The sequence below is a fragment of the Eumetopias jubatus genome, unplaced genomic scaffold (genome assembly GCF_037043125.1).
Source record: "Eumetopias jubatus isolate StellerSeaLion01/CBP00866 unplaced genomic scaffold, mEumJub1_p1.0 scaffold_13, whole genome shotgun sequence".
Lineage (NCBI taxonomy): Eukaryota > Metazoa > Chordata > Mammalia > Carnivora > Otariidae > Eumetopias > Eumetopias jubatus.
The window spans coordinates 75,576,998-75,602,979 of NW_028274819.1; the positions used below are offsets into that span (position 1 = coordinate 75,576,998).

At 45.5% G+C, this 25,982-nt stretch overlaps 2 protein-coding genes across 4 annotated transcripts in view; both read right to left on the reverse strand.

The window, feature by feature from the left end:
* Nucleotides 1-1,857: 1,857 nt before the first annotated feature.
* Nucleotides 1,858-12,557, reverse strand: GPR83 (G protein-coupled receptor 83). Its single transcript, XM_028119618.2, has 4 exons — nucleotides 12,174-12,557; nucleotides 7,802-7,927; nucleotides 5,335-5,468; nucleotides 1,858-2,482 (listed from the first exon to the last, which is right to left on the reverse strand). The coding sequence occupies exons 1-4, from the start codon at nucleotides 12,555-12,557 to the stop codon at nucleotides 1,858-1,860; spliced, it is 1,269 nt and encodes a 422-aa protein (XP_027975419.1).
* Nucleotides 12,558-21,899: 9,342 nt separating this feature from the next.
* Nucleotides 21,900-25,982, reverse strand: part of MRE11 (MRE11 double strand break repair nuclease) — a 77,838-nt gene continuing 73,755 nt past the window's right edge. For all 3 annotated transcript variants that reach the window (XM_028119612.2, XM_028119611.2, XM_028119613.2), the window contains one exon: nucleotides 21,900-24,956. In XM_028119612.2, coding sequence (XP_027975413.1) covers nucleotides 24,903-24,956 — 54 coding nt within the window. In that variant the 3' untranslated portion in view covers nucleotides 21,900-24,902. The remainder of the gene's footprint in view (nucleotides 24,957-25,982) is intronic.

Below are 25,982 nucleotides of genomic sequence, written 5' to 3' on the forward strand. Positions count from 1 at the left end.
AGTAGGACAAACTATTTGTAGTCCTGTCTGTTCTCTGTCTGGTTCAAAGAATTTCCGTGGCAGCATTAAGATGAAACAATTAGCTACTTCTTGACACCACAGAGACAGTAGGCACAGGCCTGGAAGCCATTTGGCCTGGAAAATCCATCTTGGGATCCCTATGGGCTTAGAAGCCTCTCTGTCCCATGAAAGTCAAACATTTCAAACATTCTCATAAATAGTTCATTATAGGAAAGCAGATGATATGACCAAGTTCAATTTCAATTTCAATGAATAGTCAAGAGATCTAAGTGAACCTTGGACAAAGCCCTTCTCCCCAAACCTCAGTCTTCCACTCAGCTCCATATCCATGTTTGCTTTCAAGATCTGTCTGGTGCTAGAAAAAAACCCAAAATCAGTGTGAGATTGGCAATTGTTTAGGGTGGGTGAATTAAGTTCTATTCTGCCTCTGTCTCCTGGGTGACACAGTGAGTCACTCAGGACCAGACAGAAGTGATGAAAACACTCAGTCTCTGGAATGAGATTTCTCTGACATGTTGAGTCCTTAAGGGCTATGACGATGTCATAGGTTTCTGAAGGTGACATGTGAGCTGGGTGATGTTGACAAGTGAGTCGTCTTTGGGGAACTGGCGTGAAGAAGCCTTATTATTCAGAAAACACAGAGAAGTGGCCTGTCTAGACAGCTTGGGAGGATTTGAAGTGTCTAAGTGCAATTATTTCTGGCATGTTGGAGAGCCTGCTCCATCATCTCCTGTAAAGGCAAGGCAACATTTTACCACCTCTTGTTCCATGTGAGTGCAGGAGAGAAGGAATTATGCCTCCTGAATGAGTTTTGTTCCCCGGCTCATCATGATGGCTGCCATTGGAGAAGAGGTACTTCATCCAGACCTTTCCTACCACTGGTTATGAGATGAGGGCAGTCTGTTGGCTCCATGACAGCCTTCTCCTTGGGTTCCTCTCCCACCTCTTCTTCCAACTCTTCTGGTGTACACTACTCCTGGAAGAAGTGCTCAGAAGTTCTCTGTTATGCCCTGTTTCTTGCTTATCTCTATGTGGAAAAGTGTAATTCAGAATGGAAGGAAGAGTGTGCACACACATGCACACAAAGGAAAAAGTTGCAAATAAATCCACAGCATATTAACAAAACTCATCACCACTGGTGACAGAAGGGGGTGATTTTTGTTCTCTTCTTTGTGCTTTTCTAAATTTTCCCAAGTTTTAATAATAATTCCTCTTTAAGAGAACTCAATAATTCCTCATTGTTTTAAGGGAACTGAATTGGTCCTTTCTTGTCATCTATCCAGCCAGCCGCCACACTATTGTGATTCATCCTGGCCCAGGACTTCAGAAAGTGAGGCAAAAAAACCCCTCCGTGTCAGCTGTGGCTCACTCACCTTTCACTGGCCAGTGAATCTTGTTCAAGTAGAGTTTGTTGCATCTGGGTCAGCCACATCCCCAAGATGACTCAGGTGTTCTTTATGAATGTTTGGTGGCAGGGAGGGTTGTTAGGCAGAGGGCTGACTCAGCCCTCATGTGGGCTGAAGCTGTCCTGGGTTCTCTGGCTCAGGGAACCAGGGTGATATGCCTCGCAGCATTTCTTAGACAGAAATTCATAAACATGTGTCTAATTGGTAGTTGTCTTTTAGTTTTCACATCAAATGGGGGAGGAGGCTAGACAGCATTTCCTAGGAAATCAAGGGTCCCATGGCTTCTGTAGGACCTTGTTTCAAGCACTGTGAAGGTCATGTGTGAGAGGACAGGCTTTTTTCCAGGCTCTGTCCTCAGGCCCTTTCCCAACCTCAGCTGGAGACAGCCCTCCCTCTGCCTCTCCCCCCGCTGCCCCCCACCAACCCCCCTCTAACTCACTGCCACAATGGGCTCCACAGAAGACAGGTCTGTCTTCCCAGACTGGAGTTGGGAGGAGGGCAGGAGGTTGTTGGCTAGTGGAGCCCTCCGGCCATTGCTCTTCTCTGTCCAGGCCACCCTGAAGGAAGGAACTGGGGAGGGTGGCCTTTCCTCCTGGGGCTTAGGCAGCCTTTGGCACATGCTCAGTAATGCCTTCAGCTCAACCCTGAAGTTCTCGTTGAGCCAGCAGTAGATGAAGGGGTTGTAGCAAGTGCTGCTCATGGCAAACCAGTGGAAGGCGAAGTAGAGGGCATTGTTGGTGTGGATGACCTTGCTGGACAGGAGGAGGACATAGCAGTTGAGCGGGAACCAGCAGAGGGCAAAGAGGACCACCACCAGCATCAGCATCTTGATGGTCTTCTTCTTCTTACGCCGTAGGGCCAGGTACTGTTCTGTGGTCACATCCCCAATTGTGTTGCACAACCACAGCTTCTTGGCCACGCGGGCGTAGGCCACGGAGATGATGAGGAGGGGGAGGATGTACAGCAGGATGAAGGTGGCCAAGTCCAGGTACTTCCAGAAGAGGTCAGCTGGCTCAGGGAAGTCTGGCAGGCACAGGGAGCGGACAATGTCCTCACTGGTGGCAGGGGAGAGAGGGAGAGACAGAGACAGAGAAACAGAGAGAGGCAGAGAGAGAGAAAGAGGAGGGTGTGCCATTAGTGTGCAAAGGCCTCATCCCAAGAAGCACTGGCCTTTCTCCCCATTGGGCACATCCCTCAGAGCATTTTTGCTATAGTGTAATTATTTGATATATTTCTGGCTCTCCAATAGGTTGGGAGTTCTGTAAAGATAAGGAAAACACCTGCTCTCTCTGTGTCCTCTTAACCTTATGTTATTCTTGGCCTATAACAGAGACCCGGTAAATATTTGTTCGATGAATGAATGGAACACTGGTATTCCTAGTCTTAGAACTAACTCAACCTGAGAGCACAATGTGCTCAGGAAATCTTGGAATTCCTCATGTTACTACCTACTCCCATTCCAGAAGGGAATTAAGGAGTGGGGCAAAGAAATGATGGGTCTTAAGAATGTGAGTGGGAAAGCCTGAACTAACATACCTTCAGCCATTCATATAACAAGTATTTATTTTCTATAGAATGCACCCGGTTCCTCTTTGAGGAGCCCCCAGAGCTGGTGTGTTAAGACTCTGCAGATAAAGACCTGCTGAATGAGGAGGCCTGAGCCCGCAGGCAGGGTTGGTAAGTACCTCCCTTGGCATCCAAGCTCCCACTTTGGGGAAGTGAAAACCCAAGGGCCATTTTGATGGAAGGCTCAGTTTCAATACACTCACACAAAGGAAACAAAGTCCCAAGATTTATTACTTACAAATCCCAGAATGGAGGCACAAGGAGCTGGGGGAAGGGCAGTCCTCTGTCCCGGCTCATGAGCAAGCAGGAGACAGAGAGCAGGGTTGCAAGCACCTCTTGCGTGGAAGGTGGTTGGGGCAGTGGTCACTAATTTTTCACAGCCTCAACTCTGAGTGGTCCTTTTAAAAGGTGACCCGGGAAAAACAAGGCAGGAACTTGTGGTGGGAATCCTAACCCTGTGTCCTAATCTAAATGTCCAGACTGTGGTGTGAATGGGGTTGTCATATTATAAAACGTCTGAGCAGCAACTCAAAATGGCTGTTTTCTCCTCACACCACGGAGCTTGTTGCTCTTGTTATATGTGCTGGTGGCCATCACTACTGAAAGAGAGAGAATGCTCTTTGCTTTTATTAGCAGGAGAAAAAAACCCAGCTCCCCATGTGTGAAGGCAGATGGGAATCTGAGTGCTAGGGGATTTAGATATGTGATTCATTTCAATATTGTAGAATTTGGGGAGGGAGCCCTTATAAATTACAGTTGACCCTTGAGCAACATAGAGGTTAGGGGTACTGACCCCTGCACAGCTGAAAACCCATGGATGACTTTTGACTCCCCTCAAATTTAACTACCAATCACCTACTAGTCACCGGAAGCCACACTGAAAACATAAATGGTTGATTAACACATATTTTGTATATGTATTATATACTTGTATTCTTCCAATAAAGTAAGGATAAAAGAATGTTATTAAAATCAGAAGGAAGAGAAAATACATTTACAGTGCTGGGCTGTATTAACTGCAAAAATCCACACAGAAGTCGACCCACACCATTCAAATGAGTGTTGTTCAAGGGTCAAATGTAGCTGTAACCGGCCTTCAGAGCTTAGTCTCTTGACCCTGCCTGTGTCACAGAAATGTGAGTTTTTAAGTGCACGGTTCAGGACGAGCAGTACATGGCTACTGTTGGACACACCAGCACTGCACCCCCTCGATCCCCTCAGATCCCCTTCACTGATCTGGAGTGGCAGGCCTCTAGCCCCCCCGCCAATCTTGTAGGTGCCTAGCTTCAGGGGCCACTGAAATCATTTCCTACAGATCCCCTAAAAGCCAAAAGGGGCTGGGAGTTTCCATTTCCCCAGGGAAGCCTGGAATATGAAAGCCCAGCTCCCTTGCCTCAAGGCTGCGCAAATTCTGTTATCTCTGCTCTAGAGCCCCCCATGCAACTGGCTGTAGCTACCTCTGACATCCCTCCAACCCCTGAACTGCACCTTCCCTTGGACTCCCTTCCCTTGCTATCCTGCCTCCCCACTCCCTCAGCCATGACCCCTGGGAGCACTTCCTTAAAATCACAAAGCCCGATCTGTATCTCAGGGTCTGTTTCTAAGGAACCTCATAGAAAACAATTGTGAACTGATGAAAATCACTCGAAGCTCATTCGTTCATCCATTCATTTATTCAGTAAGTAAGTAAGTATGTATTGAGAGCTTGTTATGTGGAGAGAGTAAGTTAGGTGCTTGGGGACACCAAGGTAGCAGAATCAGAAATGGCGCCAACTCTCCCCAGCCTCATAGTCTAGCTGGGGAGAGCACTTTTGATGAACTAGTAGTATACACAAGTGTTTAAATTTAAAAAAACATGAAGTGCTTTGAAAGAAATTCTCATTCTGTGAGAGCATATGACAAAGAAGCCTGAAAGGGAGGTAGGGGAAAGTGGAGCTTCGTGCCTCGGACACACAGACACGGGCATGTTCTGTTTGCAGGCTGGGCAACGGAATTTGAACATTGCCACTTTGGACAAGGCCTGCGCGATTTTGAATCTCGGTCTGGGTGACCGTGTAAGTACGTGTTCCTGGTGAAAGCTGCTGCTCACTCCTGCCTTGACCTTGCAGACAAACTGGGTAGAGGACAAGCAGGGAGCTAAAGTGGTTGAGAGGAAAAGCGGAGAAAGAGCAGAAGGAATGTGGCAGATAGGCCCCCGGGCTTGGGGGCAAGAGAACGGGAGAGAGACGGAAGGAACAGCCGGGTGCTGCGAGCACTGGGTAACTCGGAGGCAGAGGGGGCTCCGACTTCCCTCCCTCAAGGGCCTGGGAGGCCCCAGGCTACTCCTTACTAGTCAACTCACCTGTACTTGAAGGTAAATAATTTCTGGCAGATGGCGTGTGGGAGCGAAAAGAACGTGGCCATGGTCCAGATAACTGTGATGTAGATGACGCCTTTTGTGATGGAGATCCGGGGTTTTAACGGATGCATGATGACCTGGAAAACAAGCAAGGTGTGCACCACTGGCTGAAGCAGTTCAGAAGCAGAAGGAATCCCGAGGACGCAGCTCCTGTGTGGCAGGTAGGCAGGTGGGTCCTATTTATAAAGAGGCACCCCTTCATTCAGGATGGAGCCCCTGGGCTGCCCCACCCCCACCGCCCCCCTCCAGGATGTCCTCCGGGCTCAGAGACTCCAGGCAGCTCAGAGGCCTCTTGCAGCTCATATGTGGCAGAACCAGGGGTCAGTGAGGAGACGGGGCAGGGGTGGAGCAGGTCTGCTTGCGTGACACCCACAAGACCAGCAGGGGGACAAACCCATGGTTGGCCTCCATCTTGGGATCTGATCGGGCCCCGCCCCCCATGATTCTGGACCCCTTAGGTTATGGAGGGCTCTGAGAGGGTCTGAGGTGACAAATGTGGAGGGGAGACTCTCCCCACCTGTCATGGGAAGTTAAAATGACATTTATCTGGGGAGTCACAACACTGGTGATACAATTCTTTCTTTCTTTATTTAAATTATTGCATTTATTGCTAAAATTGCAGTGGGGTCCGGTTTTCCCATGCCTCTAGTAAAGCCCGTGTTGCAAGCTTTGGGCTGAAAAAGCATCCCGGAATTGCTACAGTATGACAATCCATTCTCCTAAAAGGTTTAAATCAAGACTTGGGGATTTCATGGCATCCTCATTTTAAGACTAGGGGCATTATTTCTTGATAAAGGCATCTTGAGACAGGTGAATCCAAGGTCAGGGGGAGAAGTCATAAAGAGCTGCCACCACCTGAGGATGTCATCCCAGGACACAGTGGACATTCTGGCTGGGTCCCCCCAAATTTTTCTCCAGCTTTTTTCTAGGTTTAATGGGAGGAAGTGACTAGGCTTTAGAAGCTGCTTAGCACATCCCCCTTCTGGATTTTGTCATCTTTGCCCCTCACGCTCTCCCGTTGTCCAGTTGCTGAAGGAAGTGAGAGCCTGGATCAGAGGCCCCGGACATCACTCAAAGATTTTACTGGCTTTGGGACAAGGTCCCATATTTGGGGTTTATGTCACAGCAACGTGGTCAATGTGGGCAAGACTTAGCCCCTTGCTCCTCAGACCGACCCACCTTTGGCCCAAGGGTCAACTGTCGCTTAGCTCTGTTAAATGGGGGTAAGCATGGGCCAGGTAAAGGCAATTCAGAGTCCCTCTTGTTGAATTAGGGAAGAAGGTTAAGAAAAGGCAGAAAAATATTTGTATGCCGCCTTTTCAGACTTTGCCCAAAGCATCTGCAATATAAATGCCAAAATGATGGCATTTCAGGGCTAAAGAAATCTCATAGTTTGCCAAGCCCAATTCCCTACCAGATGATGAATGTCCTCTAAAACATCCTTATCAAGTGTCACATAGCCCTTGCTTAAAAATGGCCAGTGAAATGAAACTCATTACCTCCCCAGGCAGCTTTGATCTGTTAGAAAATTCTTTCTCACACTGAGCTACATCTTTGAATCTGCATCTTTGAAGCCTCCTCTCCCTTGGTCTTTGTACCTCTTGGAGCTACTCAGAATAAATCCTACCCTCTCTTTGTCCTGATGGTCCTTATGATATTGGCCTTGTAGGTGCCTCTGAGCCTTCTCAGAATAGGGTGGTCTAGTGATCAGAGCAGAGGCTTGAAGCCAGACAGACCTCAGTGCTAATCCTAGCTTCATCATTCACCAGGCAGGTGATCTTGGGAAAGCTACCCATGTACTTTCCTTAGCTTCCACTCCTTGATTCAGCACAGACCTAAGGATGCAACACGGATTTACTGGGTTAGCATGTGTGAGGTGCTTGCCATGGAGCCATCCTCCTCCAGGATAGGCAACCCCAGGCCCTCTTTGGTTTCCTTTACCATATCCACCCATGTGCGTCTGATGGGGCAGGACAGTGAGGAGGGCCTTCCTGCCCTCCCCTGAGGCCTGCTCCTGCCACCTGGACACCCTAGCTTGTCTTCCTCCTCAACAACTGGGACCAGGGAATATCCATCTCCCTTGTCTCTGCCCTGCAATGATTTGCCAATCTCTTCTCATGTGTGACTTTCAGGTTTGCTTTTCAACCCCCAAAACAAGCTCATTAATTTCTGAGGCACAAAATGGAAGCAATGACCCTTTGAAGGAACAACAAATTGGGAATAATGATTTTTTTGTAGCACTTAGCACATGTGTTTTAAAATGCCAGGTCTAAGGGCTCATACTGGTCAATAAGAGGACAAAAACACTTATTGAAAAATGTGCTAAAACACTGTCGTGAGGGGCCCTGCAGTTCCCTGAGAAGCAAAGCCAGAGGGGGAAGGATGGGGTGTTGGGGGTAAGTGCCCTCACCTGGTGGCGGTCAACAGCAATGGCCGTCAGCGTCAGTGCTGAGACATGCAGTGAGCAGTACTGGGCAAAGCGGCTGACATGGCACATGCCCTTCCCGAACACCCATGTGCTGTTCACAAAGCGGACCTGGAAACCAGCCCACAGAGGTCAGAAGACAAACAAGCCTTGACTCTGACACCCACCCCCTGTGGCCTCTGAGGAGCATCCCTCAGGAGGCTTCTTCCAAGCCCCTCCCTTCTTCCATTCTACACTACTCAACTGTGCGTCACACATGATCTTCTCTGGCATGACCGATTTTCAATCACTCGATTCAACAAAACCTGATCATATCGCTGGGGCTAAGCCCTCTTAGGTGCCAGGAGAGCGTGGGAATCCATGGGCTTTGGACTTGGACTTGCAGCCTCTACTAGTTTCTAGCTGTGTGACCTTGGGTGAGCTATAAAATCTCTCTGAACCTCAGTTTCCTTGTTTGCAAAACGAGACTTAAAAATCTCTACCTTGTAGGCTTATTGTAAGGATTAGGTTTTAAAAAGTCTATAAAGGGTAGAATTCCATGTCTGGCAGATTGGTAGAAAGGTATTATTAGAAATAAATAGTAGCTATTTTTCTGGTAACAATAAAATCCATTCTTAGCCCACATGAGTTCAGACTTAATGGGAGAGACACATCTGAAAAATCACAACACAGCGTAGGGGCTGTGTTCTCTAATGTTGACTAAGCAAATCTTGCAATTTCATCTGGGAAGGGGACTGAGGAGCCTGGAGAGGGGTGGGCAGGGCAGGGAGAAGACAAGCTCCAGGACTGCATGGGGCCCTAGGAGCAGGCCTAGGCCTCATCCCACATCACCCATGGCTGCCTGCTCACTCCCTCAGCACTCGAGCCGTTCCTGAGTGATGCCCCATGCCCGAGAAAGATTAAGCGCTGATTCTGAAGGAGTCTGGCAAGAGGACTCAGGTATCTCAGGATGCAAGGAGGAAAGTATTCAGTGCCCTACAGAAGGCCGGGACAGAGGCATCAGGGCCACAAGGCAGGGTGGGAGGGGGCTGAGGTAGAGAGGAAAAATGATACAGAAAGACACCAAGCAAGTCAGTTGGACAGAAAGAATATCATGTAGTGATACATAGTAGTTCTAGTAATAACTCAGCCTCTTACGACTGTCACCTGGGGCAAGGCTCTTAGGCTTTCCGGGCTTCACTGTCCTTGTGGGTAAAATGCGCTAACCGTCGTTAGGAAAATCAGACAAGAGGTAACACGTGCAAAGAAGGTAGAGCAGTGCTTCGTACAGAGGAAGCGCTTAACACCATTAACTACCCTCCTTATGACATATGAGATACCTGAGATGAGCTCTACGGAATAAGTGGGCCTCCTACCCGTGGCAGTATGAACAAAGGGCTTGGCACTGAGTCAGAAACCCCAGGCCCTGTGTGAGCAATAAGCAGTGGGACGGTTAGTGGGGGTGTGTGGAAGAGTCATGAGGGACGACGAGTGTGGCCAGATTATGACACTAGGACAGTAGACCGTAGCTTTACTCCCTGTGTGGTTGGCAGGTAGCAGCCTTACGAGGCTTCCGAGCAGTCCGTTAACATTATGGAGCTAGACATCTTTAGCAACTCCTACTTCTCACCTCCCACATTCCATACATTACAGAGCCAACCAGGGCTGCCTCTCGATGGCTTTCAGATCCATTTCCTCTTCTCCAGTCCCAAGGCCATGGCCCTCATGGAGTGCCCCATCATTTCTCGCCTGGACCTTTTACGGCCTCCTAGCAGCTTCCCCTGTCCTCCAGTCTTGTCCCAGTTGCCACTCAGCCTTCACACTGCTGATGGTATTTTCTTAACTAAAAATCAGATTATTGTCACCTTCCTGCTTCACATCATCCTGGCCCCTCACATCATCTGGCCCCAGAGCCAGATGCCTCCGGAGTTCCCAGGCCCATTCACAAGCTGGCCTCAGTCTTCCTTTCTGGCCCATCTCTGCCTGTCTCCAGCTACCCACGCCCCGACGCAGCACACCCCCCACTGTGCTTCCTACCTCACTGTTCCAGCTCCATTGAGCCATTCAACAACCCCCCAGACACACCATGAGCCTTGATGCCCTTTGCCTTTGATCTCCCCTTTCCTCTATCTGCATGGAGCCCTCACCTCAACCTGGGAAACTCCTGCCCCTCCAGTCGCCTTTGAAATGTCACGGTCTTTGTACAGTCTCCTTTGACCCTCTCCTGGGACTCTGGCAGGACAGAATAAATGATTCTCTCCTCCAGGCTCCATCGCACTCTGTGTCTGCCTCTGCCATGGGAACTGCAAGTACTGTTTGCATTTCTCTCAACGACTAGAGCCGACATGAGTAAAGTGGACAGGAAAGGAAACCAGGGAGGAAAAACATTGTCACCAAATAGCTGGAAGACAGGATGCCTTACCTCAGAAGACCCTCCCCCCAACCCTTTCATCCTCCCTGCTTGCCAGCACCTTGTAAGCTTTGACAAGTGTTTAGACTGGGGCAGTTACACTGGTCAGGTACAAGGCCAAGCTGCGCTGGATTACCTCGAAGGCATTCTGGGTTCTCAGGACCCTGCCACTTCCTCTCTTGCAAGAGATCATCCAAGGCAGGACATGTCAGGTTTCAGTTAGTCTAGCCCGGGGTCCATGGCTTCTCTCCTCCACCCCCCTGTGTCTGCTGAAGATTTAATTTTGCATCCTGCTCTGGGCAGAGCAGCCCAGGGGCCATGCCCTGGGGCCAGTTCTCATCCTGGGTGGCCCAGCCCACCCCTCCCCCCCATTGCAGGCTATCAGCATAGACGCCAAGGGGGTGGGTGGGGGAGCCAAGGGGAGCCAGAGATACTCTCTCTTGTGCTTCAAGGTAACCGGGGGTAAGGGGATGGGGATGTCCTTGGCTAGTGACGAGAGGATTCTGAGTAGCCAGGAATCGGTCAGATATAAGCTGACCGGGGAGCAGGAAAAGTCCATGGTTTGGAGTAGTGGAAGCTTAACATGGCCCAAGAAGCCCTCCTCACCTGCCACCCCCGGATTCGGTGGCTTAGTGGACAGACATCTGGACTTGAGTCAGAAAAGTAATTCCTATCCTGTCTCTGCTAAGTACTAGCTAAATGACCTTGGACAAGGGAGTGAACCTCTGTGCCTTAGTTTCCTCATCTGCAAAATGCAATGTTCTCATAAGCGAGGACAAAAGAGAGAATGTAGTTTTAAAATGTGAGGTTTGGAAGGATGTTCACACAGGTGGATGGACTTGTGGGAGTTCACCTTCTTTTGGCTTGTCTATTATTTCTGGTTGAGTGTGTGTGTGTGTGTGTGAGAGACAGAGAGAGAGAGAGAAGTACGAACAGATACTGCTTTGGTAATAACTCAAATAACAATAAGGTTATTCCATAAAGTGAAAAAACGTTAACTCATGCTTCAGAAACCTCAGTCCTAACCTTCACAGTCCCAAACCACTGGGAGCACCGCACTCCCAAGTCATGGAGGGACAGAAATGACACCACTAATGCTAAGCAGCCAGGGCTTGTGGGGGGGGGGGCTCATCTGCCACCCATGTGCAAATGCCCCCAGCCCGGTCCTGGGACCAAAGCCCACCTCATCTTCATCTCTTCCCCAACACACACTTCTTACCACAGCCTCATGGTCAAACCACAGAAGAGAGACACAATTTAAATAAGTGGTCTAGGAAAATGCACTTAAGTTTCTGTTAACAATTTGCAACTGTTTGTTGTTGCAGCTGTGGCACAAAGCAGCATCCTAGGGTGGCGGTGGAGGGCACTGAATGGGCTGGAATTTCGGGGATGGGGGGTGACTTAGCAATCTGCCAACATCTCCAGGAGCTTCGATTTACTGCTTGATATCAAATAGGCCCAGTGCCCAGTGATATTAAATAGGAAGTGGTCATTCGCTCCGGGATGACTGCAGACACTCCAGTCATTGACCCCAGTGCCCTCAGCTGCAGAAGCTCGGGCTCAGAAGGTGATGAGACAGAAGTGAAAGAGACAGAGGACAGAAAAAAGCACAGAGAAGGACAGGAAGAGAGGGAAAGGGAAGGATAGAGACAGGGCGGAGGAACAGAGAGACAGAAGGACAGTCACAGGGAGGGAAAAAGATGAAGACACAAAGAGAGAGCGAGACAGAGCAGAGGGACAGAAAGTCTACGAGACAGAACAGAGGAGAGAGTTGAGACTTGAGCGAGGAGGGCAGAGGGGAAGGAGCTGGGGAGGCGAGGCCAGCCAGCCGGACCCGGGGTAACCGGAGGAGGAGAAGTCCGCGGACGGAGGAGAGGGGGGCCCGGGGGAGCGGGACGGGCGGGGGCGTGGAGGGCCGAGGTTAGCAGAGCCGCGCCCGCTGAGGCAGGCGGGGGGCCGGGGCCTCACCAAGGTGAAGGGGGTGTTGAGCAGCGTGATCATGATGTCGGCGACCGCCAGGTTGACGATGAAGAGGCTGGTGGCCGAGTGCATTCGCTGGTTCTTAAAGATGACATGACAGACCAGGACGTTGCCGAAGAGCGAGAAGACGATGATGAAGGAGTAAGCCACGATGAGCAGGGCTTTCACCATGGGGTTCTGGGACTCGGCCCCGTAGCGCCTCCGGCCCACAAAGTTCTGCCAGTCGGAGAAGGTGTAGTTGCTCCAGAAGAAGTGCGAGGCGTTGGGCACGGCCACGGCCGCCTCCAGGCTCGGCTCGTCGGCCGGGGCCTCGGGGCGCCCGGCGGCTCGCACCAAGGGGAGCAGGCAGAGCAGCACCCCGCGCGGGCCCATCCTAGACGAGCCCCGGCGCCCGAGCCCGAACCCGCGCCGCGCCGACGTCCGCCGGGAGGAGAGGGCGCGCGGCTGCGCTCGGGGCTGCTGGCCGCACTTCCCGGGCTCTGCGCGGCACCGCGGCTCGCCCCGGCTCCGGCTTAGGCGGTGACGCGCGCCCGCCCCGCCAGCTCGGCGGTGGCTCCCGCCCGGCCGGCTGCCCCTGAGGGACTGCAACCCCGCGGGGCTTGCGAGGCTCTCTCCTCGCGCGCGCTCGCCCGCTCGCTTTCTGGCGCTCCGCACCCTCCCGCTCCCACGCCGGGACTGCAACCCCGCGGGGCTTGCGAGGCTCCTTCCCCGCGCGCGCTCGCCCGCTAGCCCGCGGGCTTTCTGGGGCCCGGCACCCCGCCCGCTCCCACGCCGGGACTGCAACCCCGCGGGGCTTGCGAAGCTCTCTCGCCGCGCGCGCTCGCCCGCTCGCCCGCGGGCTTTCTGGCTCCCCGCACCCTGCCCGCTCCCACGCCGGGAGTAAAACTCCGCCCGGCTTCCAGGACTCTTTCCCGAAGTCACACTCGCCCCTCCATCCTGCCTCAGCCTCGTTACGGTCTAGGGAGCAGGCAGGCAGGTGGGAGCCGCCCACGCGGGTGCCTCGCGGTTGTGGCGGGCGTGCTGTCAAGCGGGGTGTGCCGGCTCCAGGCGGCTGCCAGTGCGGAGACCGGGATGCACTCCACCTGTTTCGGTCTGAGCGCCAGCCCCGGCGCGGTTTCGATACTGCAGCGGTGGATCCCCAGTCCGGCTGTTTTAGGAACAAGGCGAGCAATGCAATAGATGTCAGGGCTTCTCCAAGCCCCTTCACCGACCAGACTTCAGATTTGCCAGAGGGCTTCCTAGGTTGTTTCCTCACATGTATTAAGACAATGGGGGGGGGGGGCGGTTTCCAGGGAAACTTCAAAGCGGGACAATCTGCGGACAGGATCCAAGAATCAAAGGAGATAAATAGCTATGTGCCACTTCTTGCCGTAGAAACTTTTGAAGCTGTAGTAAGGGGTATATTACCCATATTTTTGTTCTCTGCCTACTTTACAGGAAATCTTGATATCTTGCTCACCTGTTTTCATTACGAGAGAGACTGTGGAGTCTCTTCCAGTCACCCCAGCCCGGCCACCCACCGACCCCATCCTGTGGAGTCAGAATTAAATCACAGCTTTGTCACTTCCTAGCTGTGAAATCCTGGGCAAGTTATTTAACTTGTCTGCCCTTGGTGAAAACCTTTCCTGGGCACCTGGGTGGCTCAGTTCATTAAGCGTCTGCCCGCAGCTCAGTTCATGATCCCAGAGTCCTGGGATCAAGCCAGGAATCATCTGCTTCTCCCTCTGCCCACCCCACCCCTCCCCACCCCACTTGTGCACTCTCTCTCAAAAAAATAATAAGTAAATAAATAAACAAATAAAATCTTTAAAAGAAAAGAAAAGCTTTCATTTTTCTGCCTGTGGGGTTTTCAGAGACACCTGTATGGATGTCCCACCACCTTTCTCTCTGGTGCTAGATATGCAGTATCTAGTATACAAGTTGACTACTTGTAACTGCGGGCCTCACCCCCATTCAAATGGTAAAGGTCAGGTAGACTGTCTATTCCGTCATCTCACCATGCTGGGACTCCAGCAAATGACTTAAGCCCAGGTTCCTCCTGAGAATTCCACTTGGCCCACAGGAAAGCCTGCTCCTTTGTCCCACAGGAACCCTGGAGAATGGGCCCCTCCCACCAGTCTTCTTTTCTCACAAGGGCATGAGGAGAGGCCCCAGCCACCTCTCACTTTGGAACTCTTCTGGGAAAGTTAGATGTCAGTTTCTGTACCCTCTTCAAACTTCAGAAATACAGTTCAAGCTCTCCTACTAACAAGCAGCTAGGAAATGGTTTAAGTGTCATCATAATAAAATAGCAGGTGCATTTATCCAGGTGGGAGGGAGTCTGGGAAGTCTTCCCAGAAAAGTGATACTTTGGCTCAGTCCTAAGGGACCAGCAAGAGACAGGTCACAGAGGAGGAGGCAGAGGGAAGAAGATGGGGTATTCCATAAGGAAGGAACCATGGTACACGCAAAGACATGGAGGTGAGTATGCTTGTGGCACATTCAGCAACGGCAGGAGGGATTTGAACGTTTTCCTGAGGGCACTGGGAATTCATAGAAGGGCTGTAAGTACAAAACTGACAAGATCAGGCCTGCATTTTAGAAAGAACACTCTAGTGACTTCCTGGGAAATAGAGGGGCTGCAGCCAGAAGCAGGAGGTTTGGAGGCTGTTCAAGTGATCCAGGAGCAGAGGTGGGACCTGAATCAAGGTGCTGGCAAGGAGGGAGAAGCAAGGGTGACAGAGACAGAAGGGAGGAAGCATGGCTGACTGCCAAGTGTTCAGCTTGAAGTCAAACACAAAACACACCCAAGATCTTCCTCTGACCTCACCCCCTCCTGGAGCTTTGAACCTACCTTTCTCTATGATTTTATCAGCAAGTTCAAAGGAGTCCACTCTTGTCTCCAGTTTTCACTTCACATTCACTCTTTCGGCAACTCTATGTAGGGGAGAAGGTGGCGAGCAGCTGTCTTTCGATTCTGCTGATGGACCTGGCAGTGTGTGACTGGTATGTGACTGGTCCTCCGAGAAGGGACAGGAGTGCCAGGCAGATGAAGTAATAGGTATTTAGCTCTAGAAAAGGAACCAAGGGACTGCCTGTAAGCATGTTATTCAAGAGCTTGGGTAGACTTGATGTTCTACTAAGATGACTTGGCACCACTTCAGGAAGGCAAGGCTGGAATGTGCTGGTAATTCAGAGAACAGAATCCTACTTAGTCAAATTGTGTCCACTGTTGAGAAAGAATGAATGGGCAGACTAAGGCTAGTCAGCAATGAGCACAGAGAAAGGAATCAAAGGTAGGCAGTGGCCTTCCAGGCATGTCTTCCAAGTATCCTGCTTGGTGCTCTGTGACAGGTGCACTAATCTGGAGAACCTAACTAATGCCTTCACTTTGATTCCTTGTTCCCCATGCCCACCTTGTAGAGGTGATGGCATTTATGCCAGGTGTCTGAAACCTTCTCCCCGAAAGACAAGGTGACATATTTTAGCTCTTAGCTTTCCACAGAAGCAAATCCTGAGACAAAAGATTCTAGAGCAAGGGTTTATTTGGGAAGTGAAGGCAAAAACCAGTAAGGGAGTGGAAAAGCGAGACAAGGAAGGGAAGCTGGCCAATGGTCTATTGTCAGGCCAGCTATCGCTGTGAGTGACTGCATCTTCATCCTGTTGGGAAAGCCGTTGTAAAGCCGACATGTCGGCTATCCAAGCCAGTGGACAGGAGCTGGGTATCTACCCACTAACTCCTGTCAGTCACTGGTTGAAGGCTGCTCCCTGGGGTGTAAGAATTCTCTTGCACTTCCAGCTGTCAGGTAGGCAAGTAAGTATTGGTGCTGGTTGGAAGTTGGACTGATGTAGTCTGAAGGGGTGGAGGGTACTCACAATATCCAAGGTTAGGCACAGTCTAGAATCACTTCTTCCTCTTCCCCAGGCATTCGGCTTTCCGCTCAGCCTCCCGAGTTCCCAGCGCCCAGCTCTCCTGGCTCCAGTTTACCCTCAACTATAGCAACAGCCCAGTGCTGAGAGAAGAATATCCCCCCACCCACCCCACATCAAGACTAAGGTTTAAAAAGAAGTTCCTTCCTCAGAGATTTTGTTCTGTAACAATATCATTTGCTATTATGAAGAAGATTTGGGAAGACACAGAGCTGCTCTTACAGAATGAGACAGTTCCTTCCTTTGTGCATTCTGAATAAAACTGAGGACACTGTGTACAGTCAGGATGGGCCAAATAGTAATTATATTTCTGTCTCTAATAGTAGTCACACGTATTAAACATACCGAAGAGCAGAGAGTTTAAGTCTTTCAAATGGACTTGAAACAGAAGAAAAATAGTAAATCAGCTCACCAGCATTCACAAGACAAAGAATTACAAAATAATAACATCACACGGAGGCCTCAGAAAGAAGAGTTTGAGAGCCTCACTACCTCGACAGTCCCGGCACTGTGAGCAATTTCTCCCCTAACGCCAATGGTATTTCCTGAAAAGGTCCTAGTTGAGTTAAAAACTCACCACACCCACAATTCTTATCTGGTGCCAATCATAGTGGCAGAGGGGAAGAAAGAACAATTAGCATCATGTCAGGCACATGACAGTCCCTCAAGTTGAATTTTTAATGGCAAAGGGGGGGTGTCATCATACTTTAGTTACAAATGAATCACGTAGACCTGAAATATGAAGTATGGCTTAAGATATATTCCCAATGTAATAAAAACACACTGTGTGGGCATGTTACCCTTGCAATCGGTTTCCAAGTACACTGGAAATATTCCAGTACACTGGAGCCATAGGCTAAAATGATATATTTAGGGGACACCTGGGTGGCTCAGTCAGTTAAACGTCTGCCTTCGGCTCAGGCCATGATCCCAGGGGCCTGGGATCGAGCCCAGCATTGGGCTCCTTGCTCAGGAGGGAGCCTGCTTCTTCTCCCTCTCCCTCTGCCTGCCACTCTCCATGCTTGTGCTCTCTCTCTGACAAATAAATAAAATCTTTAAAAAAATGATATATTTAGGATAAGTAAAAGGAAGTACACCCAAGTTCCAACGTACAGTTTGTGGCTCCAAATACTTCTGTAAGTGGTTTGAACTTACTCTGCACTTTTACACAGAAAGTTTTATAAATGGTGGAGTGGGTATTGGGCTAACTCATAATAGCCCATTTAGTCCATACAGTCAACAAATGGTAGCATTAGTTGTGCCAACCACAGACCTCCCAGCTACTGTTGGTGCTCCAGAGTGCCATCCTCCATTATCTGGTCCTCTTGAATTAAATGTCCCCCTGGGTGATCTCAACCATCTCCATTGGTTGAACCATCACTCACAAGTGGCTCCAAGATCTGTATCTCTACTTACCAATCCTCTTGAAAGCTCCAGGTTGATATTACACATTCGACTATTGCCTGGACATTCCCACTTGGAATACTCCCACACACTTAAAATTCAACATGCTCCAAACTAAACTCATTATATCCTCTTCTTCCCTCACTTTCTTACACTTGCTCCTTTTCTTGTTCACTTGTTCACCCATGGTTAAGATCTTGGAGTCATTTCACAGCCCACCCCCAGTTCATGATGCTATTGCATTCGAAGATGCTATTTGTCTAGAATCATCCTCTCTCTGATCCCAGAGCCAGAAAAACTCCTCTTCACTGAAGACCTAGCTGAAGTGTTCTCTCTCCTGTGAAGACTCACTGACCCCCTTGACTTCCACAACTCAGGAACAAGACGTGTTGCCATATCTACTCAGTTAAAGTGCTCCTGTAACATGAGATCCATTCTCTGATGTGCACTTCCCTTGTGATACTCTATTTGTGACTAATCTGCCAGCTCTTCCAGGTCAGGATGATATTATTCCTAATGTCATGTCTTAGAGCCTCACACAGTGCCCAGACAGGGGAAATGGTCATATATATTGTGATAGACACTGGACCTGCAGTCAGATAACCCAGGAAGCAAGTCTTAATTTTTCTGGGTACTCCCTTTTGCTATCTAGTAGGATCCTGGGGCATATCTAAGTTTTCATCATAGAAAATTATATAAACCTTCATCTTCTAAACTCAATGTAAAACCTACCTTCTGTGAAAATATCTGACTTTGTTGCTAGTTAACAACTTAAAATGAGGATTTCTTCATTAGGTCTCTGAAGGGGCAAAGAGAAGATAGGATTCCTCTAACAGGTAGAACCATGGAGTTCATGTTTCAAGGAGATTTTCTGTAATCCTACAAGTTGAGTCATATTTCCTAGCACAAGCTCTAATTCTATGTTCTTAATTGCTATTGAGCTGTTTTTTCTACTTCTCTTTTATTTCTGCTGTGTGTTTCAAATCAGATCCTTAGAAAATGAAAGAAAATTAAGCATGGTATCTAAACCATTTGATTAATACTGCATTTATAGAGGGAGGAAGGATGTTTCCTGGGTTGTTTTTTTTTTTAATAATACCAAGTAAAAATTATATTTCTAGAAGGCATCACTGGATCTGCAACTCATTTTCACAGGATGTAAGCAATAGCTATTGTTGATCCTACACTCCTGAAAAGTGCTTTAAGTTTTTGTTTTTTTTTTAATGTCACTTCAGGTCATTAGTTTTGAGCACCAGAAGAAAAGTTGTCTTTTCTCATATTAATTTTGTGCTGATTTCTATTTTAGTTAGTACAACAATAAAGATAAATTCTAGCAATTACGGTTGAAAATTCAGCTTGCAGGCAGTGGAATCAAGGAAGTCTGTGGTGTTTGAAATATGATGATCATATTTCTCTGAGGAAGAGTTATACACAGTCAAGTAAACAAGTCAGATCTAAATGTAAAAGTCAGATCCTTACCAACCTGGAATTAAGGGCTTACCAGTAATAAAATCTACTTTAAATTGTGTGGGGAAGATGACCACACTATTCATACTACACCTAGAAATTTAACTGCTAAATAAAGGATCTTAGCAGCAAGTGACTTCAAACTGTAAGCATACAAAAAGAGAGTAGGAGTAAACTCTTCTATAACTTGGGTATAGAGGCAGACTTTCTAACTATTTAAGTCCAGATGGCAAAAAAAAAAAAGTAGGACTAATTAAACTAGTGCATTGCAAAAAATACTATAAGCAAAATCAAAATACAAATAACAAATTGGAAAAAAATGGCATTATTAGACAAAGGGCTAAAATCCTTAATATTTTTTTTAATCCACAGAGAAAAAGGACTATATACCTTAGAAAAATGGATAAAACACATGAATTTGGTGGCAATTCACCAAAAAAGGATACAAAAATGACCCTTAAACATGTTTTTACAAGTTTTTCATTCATAGTAACAAAAATGCAAACTAAAACTACAGTGAGAATGGTACCACCTCTATGGTAGAGGATTTGGCAATGTTTAATAAACTACATATACATTTACTCTTTCACCCAGTAACTCCCAACTTCTAGGAATTTACTCTTTGAGATATACTTCCAAAAATGTCAAAATACTAACATGTGAGATGAGTATTACTGCATTATTTGTGTAATTGTAAATGTTGTAACTACTTAAATACCCAAATATGAGAGAATGATAAGTGAAAACTATGGTATTTAAACTCAATGGAATACTATGTAGCTATGAAAAAAAGGATCTTTGTAAAATGACAGAGAGTGATTTCCAGAATAGATTAATGGGGGTGGGAGGGAAGAGCACACACACACACACACACACACACTTTTTGTGTAAGAAGGGAAAAGTAAAAAATACACAAAACTGTTTATTATAGCAAAAAGAAATGCAGAAAGGGTAAACAAGAATGAAATTATTTACCTACAGCTGGTAGAGCAGAAAGGAGTGAAAGGGATAGGGAAGGGAGAAAAGATTTGAGTACACATTTTGAATGGTTAGACTTCTGGAAGTATGTAAATGTTCTACATATTAAAAAAATAAAATTAAATCCTGGACTAGAGGGAAAATCATGCTATGTAAGGAAATTGGGACAGCTGACAAAATTGGAATATGGACTATAAAGTATTAAAAAATAAAAATTTTAAAAATTAAAAAAATAAAGTATTAAATCATTGTTAAATTTTCTGGAAGTCTAACTGCACTGATGTCATGTAAGACAACATCCTATTCCTAGGGAATATACATTAAGTATTAGGGGTAAAGGAGCATTACTCCTTGAGACCTACTCTCAAAAGACTGAAAGAAATTTTTATATGTGTGTGCATATTCACATCTGAATGAGTACGTATGTATGTAATATACACACATATATGATTTTTTAAATGACAAAATGTTAAAAATTAGTAAACTACGTAAAAGGTAAACAAGTTCTCTATTATTCTTGCAAATCTTCCACCAAATTCAGTATTATTTCAAAATAAAAATTTAGAAAAACATGATCTAGGGGTGCCTGAGTGGCTTAGTCAGTTGAGTGGCTTAAGTCAGTTGAGTGTCTGCCTTCAGCCGAGGTCATGATCAAGCCCCAAATAGGCTCCCTGCTCAGTGGGGCATCGGCTTCTCCCTGCCCCTCTCCCACTCATGCTCTTTCAAATAAATACGTAAAATTTTTTTAAAAATTAAAAAAACCCCAAAAACCCATGATCTAGCTTTAAGCCATGACTAAAACTCTATCGAGATTGGGATGTTAAACCATTGGGAGCTTTTGTCTACTATGGATGGATAGATGGATTGACTGATTTCAGTATTTATAGTAAGACATTTTAGTAAATGTAAAACGGATACCTTCATTTTATGCGTCCTATTTCCAGATTGTCACAGGACCCACAGAAATGCAGTTGTGCCTCTCACCCTATTAAGCAATGGCTTTTTGCCTTTGGTAATTTGCTCCAAGTCCAGATACACCCTGTAATCAACTCAAATGCAGTAATAGGTAGACTGGATTTACATTTATATGCTTACAATTGGGCCAATACTGATTTTTAAATACAGTAAACATGAAACCTTTGAAACTAAACAGGAAATGTGATCAAGGGTACTTAATGCAGTAGTGTTGGTGTCTCCACATGAATTATCAGGACTGTAGAGTGGCTCTAAGAAGCAGAAGAGTGTGGCCTCGGTCAACCAGCCTGATACGCACCGCGCTTCCTTCAGTTAATCAACTATTACGTGCCGTCACTGGCCAAGAGCCCTCTGAAAATCATTCACTACTTTTGATGGCAAGGCACACAGATTGAACATTCTTGCATTTGACCCAAATGGAATAGTAACATTTCAATTATGCATTGAAAAGCAGTACAGTCATCCTTCAAAACAGACAATGGTGGTTTAACTAAAAGAGGTTGACAAATCGGATGTGGAAACATCAGGATGTCAAGTACCAAGCTGAAAATACACCTTGATATAAGGACTAAAATATTTGACTACATAATTGGGGGTTCTAATTCAACAATTTTTGTCAGTAATCATGCTAAAGCAATTGCAGAAATATGTAGCTAACTGTTGGGAGTTAAGTCTGGGGAGAGGATTACAGGGAAATACATTTTTAATACATATTCCAACGTTTGAATTTTAAAGAATAAATATACATTGCCTTTATAATTTAAAAACTGTATTTAAACTATAATTTGAATCTAGTGAAGTGTCACAGTCAAGATATACAAATGTGCTGGCAATAGCAAGCTGTGTGAACTGGCTTTACAGAAATCAAACTAAAATTCTAGTATCTTCAGACTTAGCTAATAAACAATGACTTAAAAAGTATTAAAAGGGATAAGCAAATGACAAAATGCAGACATTTTTCATTCAAGAATATGGAAGCTCTTTGGACTTAAAACACAAACCTTTATTCTATAAAACTTTTACAATAATCTTAATGGTAATTAGCTTTAAAAAGTTACAGAACACCATGAATTAAATGCATGATAGATTGAAAAATCAGATTACACTGGGGTAAGTTATTTTTAAATATAGTACATTTCAAAAGACAAATTTTACAATGGGAAACTTTTTAATTTTTCTAATAAAGGGTTTTTCTCTTTGAAAGTTTCTTCTTGAACCATTATTTGTAAAATTTATCAATTTCCTTAGTAACAGGCAGAGCCAGGTGAAATATGTAAAGCAATTTACATCTAAGATTAGAAGGCTAATTTGGTATTACTGCATAGGCTTAGTATTATTGCATAGGTTCCAAATTTACTGCAAAACTATACTAACTTCCTCCTTTCAGATTTGCTGTTGCATCATCCTATTTGCCATCTAACAGTCGAAGCACCACCTTGTGGCAAAAATAAGAGCTTCTCAAAGACAGAAGTCAAGACTGGTTATCCAGAGGAGAGGGGAGAACATGCAGCAGGCTTCCAGGCACTGGAGATCGTCTAGTTCTTGACCTGCACAGAGGTGCCATGAGTACTCACCTTATAATTCTTTATTAAACCACATGACTTTTCTGTTTTTGTACTCTGTAATTTTAAAAGTTTAGGGGAAAGAAAAATGGTTTCTATGGACCTGATTTAAGTCATATGCCTAAATGCTTGAACTTTCTAAGCACCAGTCATACTTCCTAGAATTTCCTAGAACTACAATGCATTCTTAACCTTGTAAATGCACTGCTATATTTTTGTGATAGGAACAAAACACCAGAAAGGGGTATATTCTTTTGGGAAATGATGGAAGGATTTTTTCCCTCAATGTTTTCATCACTGCTCTCTCGGCCTCCAAGAGCAACTGCAGGTGTTCTGCGATCATCTGGAATCACCTATACACACCTGAAAATGTCTGAAAACCCAAAAAACCCTAGATTTTATGGCATCGATACAGAACAGCAAGGCTCTATGGCATATTTAACTACATTAACAATATTCCATCAGAAAGGATTTTCTTTCACGTTTTATTTACCAAATTGAAGCGACACAAACTGTTAACAAAATGACTTGGATTTGCTGAGAATTTCACTTCTCTAATTGCCATGGAATCACCTTTCCTAGGAGCCATCGGTATGACATTTAGTACCTTTGTCATACCATGGAGCAATTTTTAGAGGAAAAAGTCTTTTTTTTCGCAAGAACTTTGTCAGCATGCTTTCGTGACTGTCTCCTACATTTCCCAGATGCCGCCACCCAAGCCTGCTCCCACTGTACATGGAAAGCAACTCTCACTCCTGGCTTCACTGCTGCTGGGAACAGTAAAGATGTTGGGACAGGTACCTGAAAATATTTCACAGGCCAATGCCTTTGCTGAGTTAATGCTGTCTGCTCACTTAATCTCTTTGCTCAAGTTGGGTACAGAAGTTTTTTTTTTTTTAAATTTAAAACACGTTTCATCCCAATTTATCCCACAGAATGTTATATCCCAGTTCTTGACCGAGGCCATTTCCCCAAGGGCTATAATATGGAGAGAGCCACTATGCAAATGTTCTTTTATAATTTGACATAGTCCAGGTGTGACCATGCCAGTAATCATGAATATTGCTCAGTCAAGTGTTTAATTCTGCAAATGAAGAAATGTCAGGCTGTTGTACCACCAAGACCTGTGACTTCCCTAAGGAGTCTTTAAATATAGCTACCTCAGAGATGAAAAGAAGAAATAACTCAGGGGGTGTTTTAACAGTCTAAAGATGGAGATGGAATTACTGAACTTAGATCTGAAGAGGTCAAATTACGTCTCCCTCCCCCCGAACTCAAGTAAAGAAATACAAGCTTGCCCACAGCCGTATCCCCTGAACGTGCCTGATTGCAGAAGCTAAGCAGGGTCAGGCCTGGCCAGTACTTGGATGGGAGAAAATATGGGCTTGACAAAGCTGCTTCATTAAGATTTCTGGAACTGGCCATGTCCAATATTAAGATAAAATATTATTAATATGAAATTTTGGCATTCAGAGTCCACAGAAATTATATTTCAATATCTTAATCTAATATAATGCTCAACTGATCACTCTATCTAAAAAAGTTCAATATTTTCTAAGGAAAATACGGTTAAGAATAGGTTTTTTTTTTAACACTTTTCCTTGTAGAAATAGATGAGAAAGCTCTAAGTAAGAGAAGAGAGAACCATAAAGAATGAAGAAAATGACTAAAGGGAACCCAATGGGAATACAATCTTTTAAAAATCTGCTACAACTAAAATCAAAAGCTTAATAATTCTGAGATTTTTCTATTTTTTAATACAAATATGTCTAATTTTCAAAGCATAAGATACTTCTAACATTCAAAGTCTCAGTGGCTGAACTATCACAAGCTTTAGAAAAAGAACAATACAGAGTAATGAACAGCGAGCGAGCTTAGGCACAGTTTCACAAAAATTATTTTACCTTCAGGAAATCCAGAATCTCTAGAAATTATTAAAATTATAAAGGGGTGAAATTTTATAAGCTCTTTTCCTCAACTTCAGCTAAACGTAACTACATTAAAATAGTCATAGTTTTTGATCATGAAGCAGAAATATATAGTGATAAGACTTCTTTTAATCCCTACTCTCAAGAATGGTATTTAAGCAAAGCCCTCGTTCAGTAAGACATACACTAATAGGTGTAAAGAAAATAACATTCTGATTTTATAGAGCAGCCCCAGGTAATGTTAACAACTAGATTTAAAAAATAAGGAGAACCAATGTTATTCTGTATGTTCTTGAGCTGGGAAGCTTCTCAAAGGAGTCATGTTCAGGAAATGATACTCAAAAACATAAATTCTTATACTTTATAAATTTCCCTGTTAAGTCTCCTTCAAATTCTTTAGTTAACAGCAATATTTTAAAAATCTTCAACTGTAAACTCTTAGCTTGCAATGTTTTGATTTTTCCTGAATCTTGAAAACTTCAAAGTTATATTAATTATCTTCTGTTTCTTCTTAAAGAAGTCATGTTCATAAAAGGATCGTCGTCATCCTGAAATGACATACAAATGTTATGTGAGTGACCATTCCGTGCTTCACTCAGACAAGATAGACAAGCTCGTGGGTAAACAACAATACCAGTAAAAGCCATTTCCTCCTTTCACATGACATAGACTTTCATTGTTCTATTTCCTTTATGAATATGAATAGTCTGTTCATTTATCTTTTCCTCCCTTCCCTAGTAGCTATTTCACCATGGAAGTAAGTCAATTCAAGTCTTAGGAAGCACTGAAAATAACTGATCCTGATATATTTATGTGTGTGTGTGTATGTACCCTACAATAGATACCATATACATTTCTCTCAATTATTAACCTTAATAGAGGCAAATAAGGTATGGTAAGCCAGGAAAATTAATACTTTTCAAGTCATTTCTGTTTGCTTTTTGAATAGGTTTTTTTCCAATTACATTTTATTACTGGTGTTACCTAATGTTCTGGAAACTCACCCCCCAAAATAATGAAGGCACATGACCTAACGCAGAAATAGCTATAATTTTTATTTCCTATTACCCATTTCATGCCAGCAGCAGACAGCTACTCTCAGACAGCTGCAAAAAGCACCAAGCAAATCAAATTCTTTCAAATCTCTTTCTGGAAAAAGAAGCCATATGAAAGAGTTCTCATGCTGGAATGAGGCTGAAGATTATATGCACAGTAAGAGCAGGCAGGAATATCAGATATTAGAACTAGCAATTTGCTTAAAGAGTAGGAAAATTAACAAATCTCAGATAAGCCCCAATTATAAAATTTAGATGAGGATAACTTAAAATTGATTTTTATGTATTCTCCAGTTAAATATTCAGGGAAAGCAAATTTGTCTGTAAATTTTTTCTTTTTCTTTTTTAATTAATTTATTTGAGAGGGAGAGAGAGCAAGAGACCACAAGTAGGGGGAGTGGCAGAGGGAGAGGGAGAAGCAGGCTCCCCACTGAGCAGGGAGCCCGACGCAGATCATGACCTGAGCAGACACTTAACCGACTGAGCCACTCAGGCGCCCCTGATTTATGTTTAAGACAT